The sequence below is a fragment of the Caretta caretta genome, chromosome 3, assembly GCF_965140235.1.
Source record: "Caretta caretta isolate rCarCar2 chromosome 3, rCarCar1.hap1, whole genome shotgun sequence".
NCBI lineage: Eukaryota > Metazoa > Chordata > Testudines > Cheloniidae > Caretta > Caretta caretta.
The window spans coordinates 174,819,912-174,836,279 of NC_134208.1; the positions used below are offsets into that span (position 1 = coordinate 174,819,912).

At 40.2% G+C, this 16,368-nt stretch overlaps 1 protein-coding gene and 1 long non-coding RNA gene across 3 annotated transcripts in view; one reads left to right on the top strand and one right to left on the bottom strand.

Annotated features, from left to right (window-relative positions):
* The window catches only part of CAMKMT (calmodulin-lysine N-methyltransferase), a 336,083-nt gene that overhangs the window by 18,680 nt on the left and 301,035 nt on the right, over nt 1-16,368 (top strand). Inside the window, exon 3 of the mRNA XM_075127144.1 lies at nt 9,890-9,954. Within this exon, the coding sequence (XP_074983245.1) occupies nt 9,890-9,954 (65 nt within the window). The remainder of the gene's footprint in view (nt 1-9,889; nt 9,955-16,368) is intronic.
* On the bottom strand, nt 3,897-9,477 carry LOC142071634 (uncharacterized). Of its 2 annotated transcripts, none has more exons than XR_012667773.1 (2): nt 8,979-9,477; nt 3,897-6,722 (listed from the first exon to the last, which is right to left on the bottom strand). It is a non-coding gene; the product is annotated as an uncharacterized LOC142071634 (long non-coding RNA). The 2 variants fall into 2 exon arrangements; XR_012667772.1 differs by having other exon boundaries at nt 8,827-9,477.

The following is a 16,368-nucleotide window of genomic DNA, read 5'->3' on the forward strand; positions in this document are numbered from 1 at the left end:
ATCCTTGTACAGGCCAACCTTGCAGAAGTAAATTTAATCCAAAGCAAAGCAGATTTTAAAAAATGATTTGGCAAAGGTACCTAACTCAGGTATCCTTCAGCCAGCAGAGACTGCTCCATTGTGCTCTAAGATTTATGTACTTGAAAAAAGAGTACATGGACAAAGAAGCTGTTGTTTCATTTCTTTACCATACTAAGTTGTGGTTCAAATTGAAGAGAAGAGGTTTTTTTCTGATTTACAAAGAAGCCAAACGTTTGTTTGATATGGAGTTTTGAGATGATAATCCTGCTGAGATTTATCAGTCCTCTTTGTCAGTTGATCCTGATATTTAGCAAGTTATAGCTAATCCTTTGCTAGTTAAACTACACATAGAAGTAATTCTTTACCCTTCCTGCTCTTCCTTTCTGTTACTTCCAGAACTCTAGCTTCATCATGGTCCATGTCAATTGTTAGCTTTTTCTCTGGATTCCTATGTGGAAATATTATTTGGCAGTAGATTTACTTAGCCTTCTTGTTGCTTTATGTTTAGTATATCTGTAAAATAATCATTATATTTTCTTCTCCACTGATTAAACCGAGGACTTATGTTTGTGGAAAATGGGGAAACTTTTTGTTATACAGTTACAGAGTACTGCTAATCTTTTTCTGGTCCTTCTGAATGCCTTTTGTCTTCATGCTTTTGTTTGTTGACTTGTTAAAATGCATTTTAAAAAAAGGTTTGGCAGTTGAGTTTTCTATGTGTTGTGGAGGAAAGGTGCTTTTCACTCTTTAATTTTTCAGATACTTTTCCTCCCTTTTCTAAAATAGTTTAATTTTAAGTATCTGAAGTTCTGTCATGTCCATAGTTGACAATTAGGAATGTTTTTTGTTAAGACAAAGGGAAATATATTGAAAAATATTGTTTACTCCACTTCTTTCTGTGATTTAAGTGCACACCAAGTGCTGTACTCAAGACATACCATGTGTGTTGTAAATCTGAATATTGTACCCTGAAGGCTTGTCTACATGTGGATGTTAAATCAGTTTGTTCATTGTAAGTACAGTGAATTAACTATATTGAACTGAAGTGTGTGTGTCCTCACCACTTTGCTATGCTGTCTTGAGAAACTTCTCTTGTTAATCATTATGTCCCACATAGCTCTTTGCTTCTTCAGTGTAACCATGCAGCATTCTCGGCAGATATCCCATGGTGCAATTTTCTGCTGCCTGGTTCGATGTATTCTGGAATTTTTCACAAGGTACATGTTGGGGTGCCTGCTGGAACTGGAAAAATGGAACTTTGTTGAGTTTTATAACAACTCAGCTTATTCATTCTTAAATCCTCTTGGATAAATATCATCTGATCCTGGTGTTTTATGTCTTTTTAACTAATTAACTTTGTTTCAGCACTACCTCTTTTGAAACTTCATTCTCTGACAGTACTTCATCTTTATTACATGAAAAGACTAGATCTGAGGGAAGTATCTCCCCAAAATTCTCTGTGAAGACTGATGAAAAGAAATCCTATAACTTTTTTGCAGTGTCCTTATTCTCATTAGTTCCTCCATTAACTCTCTTGTAATCCAGTTGATCTACTGATTCTCTTGTAGGCTTTCTGCTTCTGATGTGCTTAAAGAATTTATTTTCACGTACATGGCTATTTGTTCTTCAAGTTCCCTCTTAATTTTCCTAATTTTTATCATGCAAGAATAAGTTTTGTAAATGCTGAAATCTGTGGATTTCTCCCATCTCTTTCAAGTGGTCCAAAATATTATGTATGTTCCCAAGCTTCCTGTATCGGTTTGGAAGCCTGTATTTACTGCATTACTGAAAGACTAGAAAGGCTCTTTTTGACAGAAAGAAATGTCATTCTCCTTCTCTTCTCTATCTCCATGGAGCATGTTTGTATAGAACATGAATTACATCCCTACCTATTCTCTGCTAATTACTGCTATGTCTTCTCTGCAGGATGAGGTATGTAGATACTTGTAGTTGGATCCAAGGTTCATTTTTCTTTCAGAAGTTACCCCATCTTAAGAGTGCAAGAATCTCGTGTTTATGGAAGAGTAAGTTAACTATATTGTAAGGGGAAAGGTGGAATTGTATGTGTTCCTCATTCATTAACACACATGTTCAGAGAAAGATGATAGCTGAGCTGTCTTCCATTCTTTGTTTACGACTCCTGTTGTTGCCGTGACTACTGAATTAATAGGCTGGCATTCTTGACTCTGTACTTGCCTAAAGAGTAGAATAGGCAAGAAGTCAAGACTGACCTTGTCTTAGATTGTGATTCATCAGTGCAACCAATCCTCTGCTTCAAGAATTGACTCAGAAAAGAAATAAGAATAAAAATCAAGTAACAAAACCCCAGTCAAACAAAAAAATCTCCAAGTTTCCTTGATTCTTTTTTGTTCCCTTTTTCTTTCACCCATTTAATGCTGAGGGCTAATTTTGGTCAGGGGCATGACCTTTGGATCTCTTGCACGCAATCTCCAGTATGCAAATCTCCAGTATATCGCAGATGGCTGTTAATGCCATACATTTTGTTTGCGTGCTGTGGTGTACAGGAATTCACTGTTTTGATTAATTCTCCTCAGGATGTTTAATGGAGTTGTAGTTGTGATTTTGTTGAGATCATGTTAATGTATAGTGTCTCCTGATTTGATTTTCTGAAGGGTTTAGATTTTTTTGAATCATTCACATATATTTGGTTCCACTGGATGAAAAATTAAGTTTTCCTGAATCTGCTGACTGCACCCAACTCTCAAACCTAAAAACGTACATTTAGGAAATGAAGATGGGGAAGCATAGGAGGGTGTGTGTGTGTGTGTGTGTGTGTGTGAGAGAGAGAGATGGATTGAAACTGCCCAGGGAATTAAGGATGGGGTTCAATCAGAAGAGCAGAGCCAGGATACCAACTTCAGCAGGTGAAAAAGGTAGTGCATGTGGGAACCAAGGAAGAGACTGGGGGCTGCTATAATTCCAAAATCAGTTTATGCAGATATATTTGTTCTCACCTCCTTTAGTTACAGTTTGCCATACTCGGTATGTAGTGTTTGAAATTATGACTCTCACTTTCTGTTCCTTTGATGGTAAGAGATATGGACATCTTTAAAAACTTGTTTGTGCTTATTAGGCATGTGACACCAATCTGTATTGGTTAAAAGGGTGTGCTTCTACTTTCCCATGTTTTGAAAAAGGTGTATTGTATTGAAACACTTAATCAGCATGTCACCTGGCTCTATGACTGGTCCACAGAGAATAAGAGCCTAGTGCTGCTGCCAGCTAATGGAAGTACTCTTCAATGCAAGCAGTAAGGGCCTGTATTTTTGGTGCTGAAGGTCCCTGGTTGTATCTCTGCAGATATTCTGTGCAGGTAGATGGGTACAGTATTTTAAAATAATCTTGGAGGCAATCAAATTATTCTAAACAAATTCTGACAATTTTTTTGTGAATCTAGATTGAAAGCTGTAGCATTTAAATTAATACAATAAACATTTTAGGTACCATTTATTACTGAATTTATATGCAGGTTCTTTTTATGGCTCTTAATGATTTGTTAAACTGTATTCTATAATTTAAGCATATGACATTCTTATCTTGATCGGTAAAATTTAATCTGTTATTCTTGTTTTATGCTGGTGTAACTTCATTTATTTTAATCAAGTTAAACCAGTGTAAAAGCAAAACTTATTAGTCAGTTGGGCCCCATTTGCTTTGTTCTAATAACACAAATGAGTAAATGCATTAAGTTAAGAGTACATATTGTTACGAATTACACCTGGTAGGTCACGCACACAACTGCTGCGAATTACACCTGGTAGGTCACGCACACAACTGCTGCGAATTAAACCTGGTAGGTCACGCACAGTTCGAATCTAGGCTGAGGCACATAAACAAAGTCCACAACTGCCGAGTTCCCAAAACACACCAAGTTTATTACGCTCGAGCGTGGTGCCCCCCTGCTAGCCAGGAGGGGACCCCGAATACAGATTATACAAAGGTTATATACTTTTTAGCAAAGCATGTTGCCCTCGGGCATCGGAAACCTTAGCCAATAAACAAACCCTTTTCTTATCTACCACCTATCCCTGTTTGGTGCATTCCTCATGCTAAACTAGTATGTTAATTACACAGCATGGTCCTAAAGCCATGCATCAGTAACTTTTATTATCAGGATGGGAGGCCTCACATCAAAGGCCAGGAGATAGGGAGTTTGGGGACTGCCAAAGAACAGATACTGGGAGTCAAGGCAGGCTGGAGACAAGGAGGAGGATTTTCACAGGAATGCAGTATCTAAGGAACACTCCTCCTGATGCATGATGTGCTTGCTTTTAGACAGTGGTGGGCCCCAAACGAAAATGGAGTCACATGTGCTAACTTTTCCTTAACAGTCCTCCCTTTTTTTTTTTTTACGTCAGTAAGCTATATCGGGGCTGAGTAACCGCGCTGCAGGATTAGCAACTGCCGACAGCACATACTGCAGCATTGTAGGCATACAAAAAATAACGCAAAAACAATAACAGTCAAAAAAAGTAAATACAAAATACGCCGTCCCCAAGTCCCCACATCCGGTAGCCATGAGGTGACCTCCTGGAATCCGGTGCTGGTATTGTCGAGGCTGACGTGGTGGAATAGGGCTGCCTGTTGCTTGAGGATGTGGATGTCAGTTTCCACCCTATGGCTGATTTACAAATACACAACAGCTTGAGTTGACCAGAGCACAAACCCCGCCCTGGTTTGCAAGAAGATAATCCAGGGCTAAACGGTTTTGCAATGTAGTTTGGGATAGCTGAGTGACTTCACTTTGAAGGGCAGATAGAGCATCTGCAGTAGCATTTGCCATTAGTTCCAAAGCAGCTGAAATGTTAACTATAGCTTTTTCCAGCTCGCTTACTCCCAACCATGGCAGAAACCAACGCACAAAGGAGTGAAAGCCTCTGGGCTGTTGAGAAAAGGGGTTTAAAGGAATACTTCGTTGGTCCCTCCATACTAGATTGCGGATTTCTCCCCTGGTCAGGTTCTGGTGTACTGTCATGGCGGGTACTATAGCCCCTAAGGTACATGTACCACACCATCCTGCTGGGAGAACCTTATAGGCTGTGTGATTGCATAACCAATACCAGCCAGACCCTTGGGGACTGGCCACGGGGTCCTGGAGTAGGTGGAGGGGCCTTCCGCACCAGAGCTGATTTGGGTGGTGTCCTTACACCCCACAAAATTTTCTACGAAAACTGTATTTTCTGTGCCCTTACGTTGTGACACACATAAAGCATAATTATCCTGGGCCACCATATCAATAGACCATCTTTGGATCATAACATTCCAGTTAAATGTAGTGTTTGCCCATAGCTTAGTTTGGAGTGTTTGATTAAGGGGATTAGGTACACCTACCAACGGGATCCCCTGACCCAAATATGTGGGAGTATGAATACAAATCCAACACCGTGTTCGATTTATACCCTGTTTTATGGCATGGGTTAAATTTAAAAAGCTATCACTCTCCCATCCTTGTACTGGACTTGGGAATAGGGAGAGGAACCCCCCCAGGCAAACCATACCAATGTCGGCATCCTCCTTTATACCATACAAAAAACAACACCACCAATGTAAGTCCGATACACAGGAACACAAGAAGTCCTGGTGGGCTATAAAGGTCCCAATAGCTGGAAAGCTTAGTCCATGGGTTGGTCATGGTGTTCATGCGTGAAGTGGCTCGTCCAATGGCTTGTCAGGGTCAGGCGGGGGTCCCAGCGCCAACTTAACATAGCTATGATGGATCCAGAAACCTTTACCTGAAAAGGAGTGGTGGCAGATGGTGGGAGTAATGTTCGTGGCTGTAAGGCGTTTTTGGTATTCATACTTGCCTACAAGCACAGATTCCAGCCTCTGGAATAAACCCACCCCACCACTTCACTTCACATTCCCAAGAATACATCCCGCAACTTCCTCCCTGCCAATGTACAATGCTCCGTCTTTGTCACCAAGGCCAATTCTCAGTGTCTTTTGCAGTCAGGAATCCTTGGATCTTGGTGGTTTCAGCAGAGCAGGCGTTCCTTCTTCTCTCTTGGAACAGTCATGGTTTTGCATTATACAGGGGAGAGGTTACTAGCACGTCACCCTGTAGTGCTTTGGTTTCTTTAGCAAATACTGAACGCAGGTTAGCTCTGTCAGTGGACAAGGGAGAGGTTACTAGCACTTCACCTTGTCCTTTTTCCTACTGTCCAAAAGGAGGAAAGAAAAAAAAACCCAGAAGGAGGGACAGGCTGATCAGTAGTCGAAGTGAAGTCATCTCAAGGTGGAGGGGTCTTTTTGCAGTAAGAAACATGGGTCCAGGCAGTCAGTCCTTGGCACTTCACAACGGTGTTGGTAGTTAGCAGGACTTAATAAGGGCCTTTCCAGCATGGGGCCAGAGTAGTTTTTTGTTGATGGACCTTTATGTAGACCCAGTCACCTGGTTTTAACAAATGGCAGGTTTGCTCAGGATTCTTGAAGCAGGACTTCTTTTACCTGTAAATACAGAGACCTAACACATTTCATTAATGTCTGGCAGTGTGTTGCAGATCTCACAGCTGCTTGGGCACATTCAAGCCCCCCTCTTTTTTGGCTGTTAGCCAAATCCTAGCTGTGAGTAGTGTCCTTGGGCAGGTCAGTGTCTTATCTTTGGACCGATCCTGCCAGCTACAGCGTTGAATTAGCTTTTTTCCGTTTTCTTTCTTCTCCCCTTTTTGGCTGTTATTAACCTGCAAAGGAAACTTTCACTTTTTACTCATACACCTTTGTTTAAAAAGGAACACATATACATTGCCCATTATATAGCACTTTAGTCTTATTGTTTAATGTATGCCACATACACCCTTTTAGGAAAATGACTTTATTACAGAGCTTTGGAGCAACAAGCCAGGACAAGCACACCCACTTTTGAGGAGTCCCCTTGGTACAACCTCTGGTGTCCAATAGTTTTCCTCCCTCCCCAGCCCTCTGGCTAGAAATTTGACGTAGCCAGAAGGATCCCATGTATAATATGGGGAGTGGGTTAACCTTTCATGTCCTTGCTTCCAAAGACTGTTGGTGTGCAAATTTTAACAACAGTTTTTTTTAATTAAAAGATCTGGCCAATGAAAAAAAATTTTTTTTTTTACTTAAGTAAATGTATTAAACTTCAGTATATCACATTTTTCTGATATTATCCAAACACTTTGTATTCCAAGTTGAATAAAACAAGTATCTGCATTTTGATTTAACCCTTCTATTTAGTTTTAAACTAAACTGTCCTATGAAAAAATTAAACACAGCAATTCTGGCCACAAGACAAACACCACAAGACAGGACATAGAACACAGAACAGAATTCCTATTGTGCCAGTAAATTCATGAGATGTTGAATTGCTTTTCAGCTGGCATCAGTTTTCTCTGATTTTCTGAAAGACAAAAAAACCCACAGATCTACCCCTTTTGGGCAGTCAGTCATTGCTTAAAATATCTCCTTTTTATACAAATACCCTTGTTAATTGCAGGCAAAACAGAGGAATTACCCATATTTTTCTTGTATTTGTTTTATAGGCAGCCCAGGTTTCAGTGGCCTCTACCTTATCAGTTAGGTAATTTACATTAAAACAAATGCTTTCCGGCTTGCTTTTGGATCCACAGCTTAAAGATTCTTACTTTAAAAAGGGCACAATAAACTTTACCAGACTTTTGATTGCCTTTTACTTTTAACTCCTGCTGTCAAACACACAGCGACCTGAAAAGGAAGACACCACCTATTGTAGTCCCTTGGAGCCTAATAAGATATTAATTAAGTAGCACTGTATAATTGCATTTCTTTGGAAAAGGGCCCATTTTTTCCAAAACGGCTGCAAAGAAACCAAGAATTCTTTTTCTTTCCAGTATTTCACAAAGTTCAACTGCTTAATTCTTTCCAGCAACTACAGAGTTAACTTCTTACTTTCCTTTCTTAAATCACTTGCTTATTTCCCAAAACGACACCCAATTAACTTAGATTTTACCATTCCAAGTATTATTCCGGGATTTATGTTTTCCATTCCTGTAATTATTTACTCCTCTTTTTTCACTATGATCTTCAAGTTTCCAACCTGTTTTCCAATCTCTCTATCTGTCACCTGCCCACTTGGGCCTGATCCTATTTTTCTCTCTGAACTGTCCCTTCCATGAGCACCAGCTTTGTTTCACTACCAAATTAACAAGGAGGGTGGGCTTCTTAACTAGCCCCCAGCCCTCCTGGTCTCTTTTCTTAAATATTCTCACTTACAAGGACTACCCGAGTCCTCCCCCCATGAGGCTTGTCACCTGGACAGAAAGCATGGCTAATTGTCAAGCAAGGAGGTGACGGGCATAAGTCAGAAAGCCGAGGGAAAGCCGGAGGAGGGGCAGAAGCAGGCATAGCACAGAGCGGGGCTGGAGACGCCCGAGATGAATAAGAAAAGGAGGAGGAAAGAGGACGTCCTTTCGCACGTGCATAAGCCCAGTTGTCCCATACATACCAATAATCCATCTGGGCTGGAGCTTTGTTCTCCAGCCTTTTCCTAAAGTGCTGTTAATTTTTTCCCAGCAAAGGAACCATCCGGTGGCCATTTTAAAGGTGTTTGAGTTGCTAGTGCTGGCCATTTAACCTCGCACAAGATTACAGCTTTTTTTTTTATTTACCTAACCCATGGGTACCAGAAATATTCCCCCAATTCTTGAGAATTTCAGCCAAAGGGGTCCCCTTACTTACACTCTGCCCAGAACCCATAATGGGCTACCAAAAGGACACCAAATGTGCCACCCTATCGCCTAAGTGACGGCTCACACACCCCCTCCTCGGAGTTCTCAAAGGTGAACTCACCCTGTGCCGGCTGGAGCTGTCCGAGAGGAGGAGTGTAGTCTCGCTTGTTGGGGCGAGCCTAGAGTTCCTTTGTGGTCGCCAAAACTGTTACGAATTACACCTGGTAGGACACGCACACAACTGCTGAGAATTACACCTGGTAGGACACGCACACAAATGCAACGAATTACACCTGGTAGGTCACACACAGTTCGAATCTAGGCTGAGGCACATAAACAAAGTCCACAACTGCCGAGTTCCCAAAACACACCAAGTTTATTACGCTCGAGCGTGGTGCCCCCTGCTAGCCAGGAGGGGACCCCGAATACAGATTATACAAAGGTTATATACTTTTAGCAAAGCATGTTGCCCTCGGGCATCGGAAACCTTAGCCAATAAACAAACCCTTTTCTTATCTACCACCTATCCCTGCTTGGTGCATTCCTCATGCTAAACTAGTATGTTAATTACACAGCATGGTCCTAAAGCCATGCATCAGTAACTTTTATTATCAGGATGGGAGGCCTCACATCAAAGGCCAGGAGATAGGGAGTTTGGGGACTGCCAAAGAACAGATACTGGGAGTCAAGGCAGGCTGGAGACAAGGAGGAGGATTTTCACAGGAATGCAGTATTTAAGGAACACTCCTCCTGGTGCATGATGTGCTTGCTTTTAGACAGTGGTGGGCCCCAAACCAAAATGGAGTCACATGTGCTAACTTTTCCTTAACAATATAAATATTAAACATAATTAAAAATCTTGTTTAAGAATTGGGTTTGTTTTTCTCATAATACTTATACTGTATGCAATCTAATTAAGCAAAATTTGCTTGTTTTTAAGAATACTTCAATGTTGAGAATACAATCTTCTAAAACAATCTCCCAGATTTTAATTCTCACACTTCATTTTCAGAACACTTCTCATTATCTTCCCCCTAGTGGCTAAAATAATATGTGTTCATGGCATAGTAATGAAAGGTGTAGTGAAAAGATTTGTGAGATATGAACATGTATGGCAAATTCACTGTCTTAGGAGAAGAATATTTTTACTTGTTGGTAAAATGAAAATATCTGTTGTCTTCTAGATGTAACAATGGACTTTTAAATATCGAAGATGTTCTTACAAGTTTTGACAACACAGGGAATGTCTGTAAGTTATTAATTTATTCTATAAGTACGGTGTTGTATAGGTGGAAGCCTGATTTTTGTTAATATAAAGCATTACAAAATGACTGTTCTATGACAATCTGTCTTATCTGGGAAACACTGATATTATGGTGATGGTGGCATATAAAACCTTATGGTTGATAAATGCATGTTTATGCCATTTTACATATAAAAATTGTAAAAATGGGCAGGTCTGATCAATGCAAACTTCTGATTTTTGTTTTTCCCTCTTGGCTACAAATTTTGTTTTGGGGCTAAGACATATCTATTGTGCAACAAGTGTTGTGGACATGTTGCTGTACACAGCCAACACTTTAGAAAGAATGAAAACCTCTTGCCCACTAGTTAGCCATAGAAGCAGGTAACTTGCAGCATTTGTATTTCAAGATGTAAAACCATTTGTCCTCCATTTCTTTGAGGAGACACTTTGTAGTATCAGAGAGGGAAGAACTAGAGTAGATTTTCAAGGACCTTATGTTAACCTTCTCTGACTGTGGTGCAGTAACTAATGGTTGGCATTAATGCTGTCAAAACAGACTGTAGATTTTTGACTGAGTACCAATTTACAAATCTTAAATAAATGTACATAATATTCTACTTACTGATAACTTTTAAAACAATGGTATTGAGAAGAGCTGTAATATGTTGGAAACAAAAATTTCAAATGGGGAGGGAAAGGAGTAGAAATATTTCTACATGTTTTGAAAGCATCACCATAGTAAAAGTTGTGGGCTATCTCTTGAATAGATAGTCTGTATGTACTATGTGCTTGATCCTTCAGTATCTCATTCTCTATTCCAGGTTTGGTTTTTTTATGTTGCTTTTTCAATTGAAAGGCTTAAAGAATAAAGTTGGGGGTCTTTAAGGATCACAAAGTCAAGAGACAAGTTCATTTTTTCCTCTCCTCCTCCAAACTATGACATGAGACTATTCTTCTCAAATATGGCTGTTTCACCTCAAAACTCCTGTCTGTTTCTCCAGTTATATTTCAGTGAATACTGACCATTCAGGAGCAGAAAAATATCAATATATTAAAGTAATCTTTTTGACTTCAAAGGAAAATAAATCTGAAGTATGGATAGCTGTTTGAGACTAACATTCTGGGCCATCCATTCTTTACTTGGTAGCCTTCTTTTTTTAACACTGCAGACTTTTTCTGCACAGGCCAAAAAATACTTATAAAATGTGTTTTTGAAGTACTGCCAAGTAGGTGAAGTAGTTCACAGATTTCAGAAGAGAAATGAGATCAGAAGGATTTACAAGTAGCCAAGGGAATAATATCAAGGCCAAGGGAAAAAATCCAAATTTTTTAATAAAGGCTTATATCCGGGACAATGTGAGTCACCAGTAGCTGGATAATTAAGACAAGTGAAAGGATTGGGAGGATATATGGATTTATGAGCACGCCTTGGGATTTTTGGGAAAAAACATTTAGTGATACTGAAAATTCTTGTTTAAATGACAGATCACATTTTCTAAAAGATGACATTATTATAGATTCATAGATTATACGTTATCATAGATTATATGGGCCCAGCAGGGACCATTGTTATTACCTAGTCTGACCTGCTTTATATCACAGGCCATAGGACTTCCTGAATTACTTCCTGTTTGAACTAGAGAATATCTTTTAGAAAAACATCCAGTCTTGATTTTAGAAGTTTCCAGTGATGGAGAGTCCACCACATCCCTAAGTAAGTTGTTCAAATGGTCAGTTACCGTCACTGTTAAAAATTTGCACCTTATTTCTAGTCTGAATTTGACTACTTTTAACTTACAGCTACTGGGTCTTGTTATACCTTTGTCTGCTAGAGAAAAGCGACTTCTATTATCAAATTTTTGTTCCCCATGTGGATACTTGTAGACTGTGATAAAGCCAAGCCATAAACTTCTCTTTGATAAGCTAAATAGATTGCCTCGAGTTTTACACTTATAAGGCATGTTTTTTAATCCTTTAATAATTCTTGTGGCTTTACTCTGAACCCTTTCCAATTTATCAACATCCTTCTTGAATTGTGGATGCCAGAACTGGACACAGTATTCCAGTAGCAGTTGCACCAGTGCCAAATACAGAGGTATTATAACTGCGCTACTCCTACTGTTTATACATCCAAGGCTCTCATTAGCCTTTTTGGCCACAAAATCACATTGGGAGCTCACGTTTAGCTGATTATCCTCCATGTCCAACAAATCTTTTTCAGAGTCACTGCTTCCAAGAATAGATTCCCCCATTTTGTACACGTGGCCTGCATTCTGTGTTCCTGGATATGTGACTTCACACTTGGCAGAATTGAAACACCTGTTGTTTGCTTGCACCTAGCTTACCAAAGCAATCCAGATCACTCTGTATCAGTGACCTGACCTCTGCATTATTCTCTGTGTAATCTGTAAACTTTATCAGTGGTGATTTTATGTTTTCTTACAGATCACTGATAAAAATATGAAATAGTGTTACGATTATCAACCAAACTTGTAATTTCATTTAAAAAAAATCAAGTTAGGTTGATCAGATCTATTTTCCATAATCCATCTTTGTTGGCATTGCTTATATTATCCTCCTTTAATTCTTTATTAATCCTGTAACAGCTGTTCCATTATTTTGCCTAAGATCAATGTCAGGCTGAAAGGCCTTTCACTACTTAGTTCATCCCATTTACCCTTTTAAAATATCCTTATTCTGTGGGCAGTTAGTCCTTCTGCATTTATTGTCTTTAACATTATTTTACAGTAAAATGAATACTGTGACTTTTGTGCAGCAGTTTCTAAATTATGTTTAAGGAAATAGTTATTATTAGAGCATTTGCCTAAACATTCTGAAGTTAGATTATTCATTATTTTCTACATGTCTCCTTCTTGGATTTTTCTAGTGTTATGTTTGACCTTGTCAACCAGTGTCTGTTTTTAAAGAACTCCACAGCCTCTCCTAAGTGACAGTCCTAAGGTATCCCCTAGCATTTTACAATATTAAATTACTTCTGTTAAGCAACTAACTGTAATGCAACTGGTCAGTGACAGAGTGACCCTAGGCATCCCGCAGAGCCATTCTTAGGGTACGGCGAATTGAGGTGACCGCTCTGGGCCCTGTGCTTTGAGGGGCCCTGCTGGCTGGCACGCATGGGCGGCGCGTGAACCACTGGCTGGGGGAGGCTACCCCCAACCCTGTACCTTCCACCTGAGGGAGAGCGTGCGGCACCGCCACCGCGGCCTCCACGGCCCTGGGAAGGCAGACAGAGTGGCCCCAGCCCCCTGGAGCCCAGCGGCACTGCCAAAGCAGGGCCTTGGGGGCGAGGAGGGTAGGCACGCCTTGCTGTTTGGGAAGGCACCGCCTTCACTACCTGGCACAATTGGTCACGGAAATGACGGATTCGTCACTTCCACCCCGGGCCCCGCAGCTCCCTAGAGACGGCCCTGGCATCCCGTATTCATACCCCGCACACTATTGCAATGATATTTGTTCAAAATATACCTTGTGAGGTAAAAAACTAATAACACACTGGTTTTTAATATTAACACATGCATTTTACAATTATGTTATATGTAAAATTATGGATTCTTTCTGTGTGATATTAGAACAGAGGTTCTCAAACTGTGGTCTGCAAGCTCCATTCAGGTGGTCCCTGAATAGTTCCCTCTAAGATGTGCACCTGGGTGGCCGCACATGAGAGAATGAAGGGCCACCCACCTAATTAGTGGAGCCACGCAGGCGCGGCTCTACTAATTAGGTGCCTGGACCTTGGAGAAGATGTACATGTAAGGTGAGGTGGTGGCCTTGGGTGGAATAGGGGTTGTGGGGAAGGGGCAGTGGGGTGAGAAGAGGGTGTGGGAGGAATTTGGGACATACAGGGCTGTGGCGGCCAGAGAAAGAGGCGACTTTCCCAAGCTCCAGGGCTGCAGCTGCCTGGGAGAGATGGCCCTCCTTCCCAGCCCCAGCACAGGGGCTGCTGTGGTGGGGGAGAGAGGGAGAGACCCCCCTCCTTTTCAGCCCCAACTCGGCGGCTTCCGTGGCGGGGGAAAGAGGACACATCCATCGCATTAGAAAGGTAAGACTATTGATATTAAAATATGAGTTGTATGCTTTTATTTGTAGAACAAAAAAAGTTTATTAAGATTTTTTTTTTATGTAGCGCTTTTATCCAAAGCACTTTACAATAGTTAACTAATGGTACAAACATCATTTGGAAAGCTCATTACATGGTCCGCCGAGACCCTCAGCAATTTTCAAGTGGTCTGCGAAAAAAAACATTTGAGAACCACGATATTAGAACCACCATGTTTAATTCCAGACAGCCAACCTAGGTAAATGTGATAAACAGGTCTGTCCTAGACAAAGGAATGTGGGCTTACCTCAATTTACATATTAGCAGTAAACAAAGCCATTGAGCTAAACCTGTGGGCTTATTATGATCCTGAACTCAAGAAACAGAAAATTTACATGGCTCCTGCACCCCACAGAGACACAGGAGGCTGAATCCCCAGGAGGCCTTCCAAGACAAAAACAGTTCCTTTGGGGATATGAGGAACAGAGAGACACTCAGTCTTTATCCTTCCCCTTAGAGACAAAGGAACCAAACAATTTGATCTCTGTGGTGGATCCTGAGCAGGCTGGTCAGTAAAAGCTGAAAAGGAGAGTGAAGGTGAGAGAAACAATCTTGAACAAAGACTATATCTAGCTAGATTAAGTCTTTTAGATCCGTGTTTTCATTTTTATTTTCTTGTACCCATTTCTATCTTTATTGCTTCTACTTGGTATCACTTAACCTATGTTTTTTGTTAATAAACTAGTTTTATTTTTACTATAAACTAATTGAGTGTTGTGTCTGAAGGGAAGGGTGTGTTTACCCCAGTTAAGTTAATAAGCTGTAATGGACTGACTTTTTTAAAAAGAGCAGCAAACTTAATATCTTCTGTGACTGCAGAGTGGTAGGGGCTTTGCAATGCAGAGAAACATGTCTGAGGAGCTTGGGGGCTAAAGTTCACTGATGGTTACCTGCTAGGTGAGGTTTGGGCTGGGAGAGCCTTGAGGAATTTTCCAGTGAGGAAGACAGATTGGTGTGGCAGGGAGCTGACAGTCTAATTTCTAGTAAAGCTCACTCTGGCTAAGGCAGAGACGTAACACTGTGGCTCACAGCTCCAGCTATCTCCAGCAGTGTGAAAGCAATGAGGAGTCCTTGTGGCACCTTAGAGACTAATAAATTTATTTGGGCTTAAGCTTTCATGGGCTAGAACCCACTTCATAGCCCTTAACCCACTTATAGCCCACAAAGGCTTATACATTTGTTAGTCTCTAAGGTGCCACAAGGACTCCTCGTGGTTTTTGCTGATACAGACTAACATGGCTACCCCTCTGAAACCTGTCTCCAGCAGTGTGTTACAGACAGATACAGCAATGGTCCCATATACAGTAATACCCTTTCCAGCTCAACAGGTCTCCCAGGTATGGACTTTAGTACTCATTAGGGACACACTAAGTACATATAGGTTGTTCACAGCAGACTCTGCTCTTTGCATATATCTGTACATTGCTGTAGGGTTTTTGCCTGATTAGTAGATAAACATATAAAATGTTTGCATTTTTGTTTTGCCTACCATATACCTCTGCTATATATAGGACCAATGTTTTGGCTACAAGAGAGTTTTTATACATTAAATATATGCTTTTATTAAATATTGATATATAAAATGCTTTATAAAAATAAAATAATTTTAAGTATTTGCACATCAAATGTTCTCTAAACCATAACATCATTTTGGTATCAAATAAGTATGATTTAATATCTTAGCTTTTTCCAGTAAAATTCCCAGCTACCTTTATTAACACAAGCGTCTTTAAAAGACCATTTCTTGTTAGTCTTTTGTGTTGTTGTTTAGTACCTGTTTCACTGTACTTTACTCTTTTTGCCCATAGTTCTTTAAATAGTCCAGTGACATCACTGTACATCACCAAGAGTAGAATGGTAGAGCAGATGGAAGTACATATTACCTGTTGTTACAACTCCCAGTAGACATTAACTCATTCTAAGGTGAGCCACTAGCTGGCAGCATTATATAAAATATGAATAAACTGCTGTTTAAGAATACATGTGACTGCTTCCAAAAGTATTACCTAATAACAGGTAGGATTCTATGAAAAATGGAATTAAAAAGAACCTTGAATAGTTCTTCCATAGAGCCCATAGAAGTAGCTACAGTAAGCTATGTACATGAGTCTTCTGGCATTAACTTTGGAAACTGCTCCTTTAACGTCTTGCTCAGACTGCACCCTTGTACCTGATTTCTGTCTTTTTCTAAAAAAAATTTTAAAGTATGTATTTTCCATTAAAGGATTACTGTTAGAAGGTGGAAAAATCACAACTGGAAATCAGTATTATTTATTATTATTATTTTATAATTATTTATT